This window comes from Marmota marmota, unplaced genomic scaffold (genome assembly GCF_001458135.2).
Source record: "Marmota marmota marmota unplaced genomic scaffold, marMar, whole genome shotgun sequence".
NCBI lineage: Eukaryota > Metazoa > Chordata > Mammalia > Rodentia > Sciuridae > Marmota > Marmota marmota.
Genome location: NW_026000174.1, coordinates 61195614 through 61199043, shown reverse-complemented (window position 1 = coordinate 61199043; position 3430 = coordinate 61195614). Strand labels below are relative to the sequence as shown.

General features: G+C 39.3%; 1 protein-coding gene across 1 annotated transcript; it reads left to right on the top strand.

The window, feature by feature from the left end:
* LOC107135393 (olfactory receptor 5B3-like) lies at nt 1–936 on the top strand. The gene has a single exon (XM_015477271.2). The coding sequence runs from the start codon at nt 13–15 to the stop codon at nt 934–936; it is 924 nt and encodes a 307-aa protein (XP_015332757.1). The 5' UTR covers nt 1–12.
* Nucleotides 937–3430: the final 2494 nt, after the last annotated feature.

Sequence of the window (3430 nt, the reverse complement as noted above, 5' to 3'; positions counted from 1 at the left end):
CTCAGGTAACCGATGGAGAACAGGACAGAAGTGACAGAGTTCATCCTGCTGGGACTGTCCAATGACCCAGGTCTACAGCTTCCCCTCTTTGTGACCTTCCTCCTCATCTACACCATCACTCTGGTTGGGAACCTGGGGATGATCCTGCTGATTCTCCTGGACTCCCATCTCCATACTCCCATGTACTTTTTCCTTAGTAACCTGTCTCTGGTGGACTTTTGCTACTCTTCAGCTGTCACTCCTATGGTCATGGCTGGGCTCCTTCTAGGAGACAAAGTTATTTCCTACAATGCTTGTGCTGCTCAGATGTTCTTTTTTGCATTATGTGCCAATGTGGAAAATTTCCTCTTGTGCTCAATGGCCTATGATCGCTATGCAGCAGTGTGCAAGCCCCTGCACTACACCACCACCATGACGACAAGAGTGTGTGCATATCTGATCATAGGCTGCTATGTCTGTGGTTTCCTGAATGCCTCCATCTACACTGGGAACACGTTCAGTCTTACCTTCTGTAAGTCCAGTGTGGTCCATCATTTCTTCTGTGACATTCCAGCAGTTGTGGCTGTCTCTTGCTCTGACAGACATCTCCATGAGCTGGTTCTTATTTATGTAGCCAGCTTCAATATCTTGTTTGCTCTCCTACTTATCTTCGTATCCTATATATTTATCTTTATTACCATCCTAAAAATGCACTCAGCTGCAGGGTATCGGAAAGCTATATCCACCTGTGCCTCCCACCTCACTGCAGTCTCCATTTTCTATGGGACTGTTTTCTTCATGTACTTACAGCCCAGCTCCAGTCACTCCATGGACACTGACAAAGTTGCCTCTGTGTTCTACACCATGGTCATCCCCATGCTGAACCCTATGGTCTACAGCCTCAGGAACAAGGAGGTCAAGAGTGCATTCTCAAAGATTTTTTTGAAGGCAAAATAATCTTTAACAACTTGATTTTAACTCTTTGAGATTCACAGTATGTGTCCTCACCCCTGTGATTTCTTATCCATGTAACAAATCATATTTTAAACTCACACTGAATTCAACTTCTTAAAGTAATACCTTTACCTTTGAGAAAATTTTTCATCTGAGAAAAAAACTTAATGTCCATAAAAATAACATCTAGATAACAATATCTGTGATATCTTGGGTCCTGCTTGTTAAATCACTGATTAAAGATATTGATGTGTACGATCATTTTCCATGCAATATTTTTCTTCCACATGTCAACGGGTTTGTAAACTAAGTGAACATAAAAGCCGATGAGAAAAGTGAAGTTGGCCGTCCTGTGAGGACAACATACATCTACATTGGTGTGGCAGATTTGCCAGAATTGATTTTGATGTGGCTGTTCATGGCAATTTTTTGAGGGGTAGGGTGGGGGGGGTCTGGCAGTTGGACTGTATTAAGGGATAATAAGACAACAAGTAAAACATTTTTCAGAGTGTGTCTGTGAGGAGGTTTGTCACTAGTTTTTGAATCAGTAGTCTTAGCAAAATCTTTCCTTACCCATGTGTTTCAGTCTGATTCAATCCATGGAGAGCTCACAGTAGAACAAAATCGTGTACAATAGGCAAATTATCCTTTCTTTGCTTTTCCTCCTCCTCTTCCTCCTCCTACTCCCTCTTCTTCTTGTTCTCCTTCTCCTTCTGCTCCTTCTCCTCCTCCTTCTTCCTCATCCTCTTCCTCTTCTCCCTGTGCTCCTTCTCTTCCTCCTTCTCTTCCTTCTTCCTCATCCTCTTCTCCGTCTCCTCCTTCTCCAACTGAAACATCCATTTCTTTCACTCTTGGATTTCAGAGCTACAGCCTCTCAGGTCTTCAGGTTCTAAAACACACTCATCACATCTTTGCTTCTCAAGTCTCAATGAACTGCACCAGCAATATTCCTAGTTCTCCAGTTGGCAGAGAGCACAGCACGGGCTTCTTAGCTTTTGCGTCATGTGAGCCCAGACCCATAATAAAAATCTCACTTGTCTATACATGTCCTGTTGATTCTGTTTGTCTGTAGAACCCAGACTAATAGTGTTTAAAAATCATTTAACCTTTAATATGGTATTAAAATAAAATTATATCTAATATTTTTATTTATTTCTCTATTATTCTCAGAGTCCTATTTTGAGGGGAAAAAAGATATGCTATTGAATGAAGTATGTTCTTTTTTGCACATTTTTACAAATGATATATAAAGCTAGCTTCTCAGGTAAACAAATATTTGTTTGATTTTGTCATTTTAAACAACCAACACCTTCATATTTTAATGCTTAAAGGGATAAAATTGCAAGATTACCAGAAGAATGGAAGAAAACTAAAAGCATTTTAATGTATTCACATAGGTCAATTTATCAGACTATTTAAAAGGTACATTGAAACATAGTATTGGTGTGCATTTTTCTTTCCAGAAAGGCTGTGAAAACATCAGTACTCCCTATTTGGTTTTGTTGTTGTTGTTGTTGTTTATTTGTTTTATTAGTCATATTTTCTTTTGTCACATTCATAGTATTTTTATGTTTTTCTCTGTACATTATAGCTATGTATAATAGTGGGATTCATTTCGATATAACTAAACATGCATGGGATATAATCCGTTCCACTTAGTCCCCAGTATCACTTCTCTCCCTCCCCTTTTCCACCCACCCAGATCCCCCTGGCCTTCCTTCCATCTACTGAATGCTTTTATAAATTGGTAATTCATACACACAGAGAGAGAGAGAGAGAGAGAGAGAGAGAGAGCCATCTTATTCCCTTCCCCAAAGGGATAAAGTCATTATGCAGTGCTATTCTTGTTATTCAAATTCCTAATAGCAGGACAAGTAAGAAGTGCCTCCTTTCTCTACTGCACCATCTTTCCAACCCTCTCACCTTCATAATCTTGTGCCCAACTTCATCCTCACCAATTTCCTTGCTGTCTTCCCATAACTCCAGTCATGGCCACGCTTCAGGACCTTTGCCTTCGGTGCTCCCTCTAAGGAATGCTCTCATTTCCACCCAGGTCTTTGCTGAATCTAACCCTGTCCTGGAGTTCTTCGTCGGTCACCTTTATAAACTAGTCACTTTCCTTTCACACTATAGAGTGCCTCCTTTATACTATATTATCTTCATGGACCTTCTCCACACTCACCTACGATGGCTTTGCTTATTGGCTTCTTATTTATCTTACCCAACAAGAATATAAACTCTATGAGAACAGTGACTTATCTCTTTTGTTCAAATGTGATCATCTGGGCCTGAATAAAGCCTATATTATAGTTCATTCTCAATAAATATTTGTTAAATAAATGAATAAAATAACTAAACTTTAAGTTCATTATAATGTATTGACCAAATCCTACAACTTCATAAAATTTTGATACCTCATCTCTCTTTATATACTTTGTACCCAATACCATGGGTTTATAATAAATATTTTATACATTTTAAAGCCATGTATCATAGT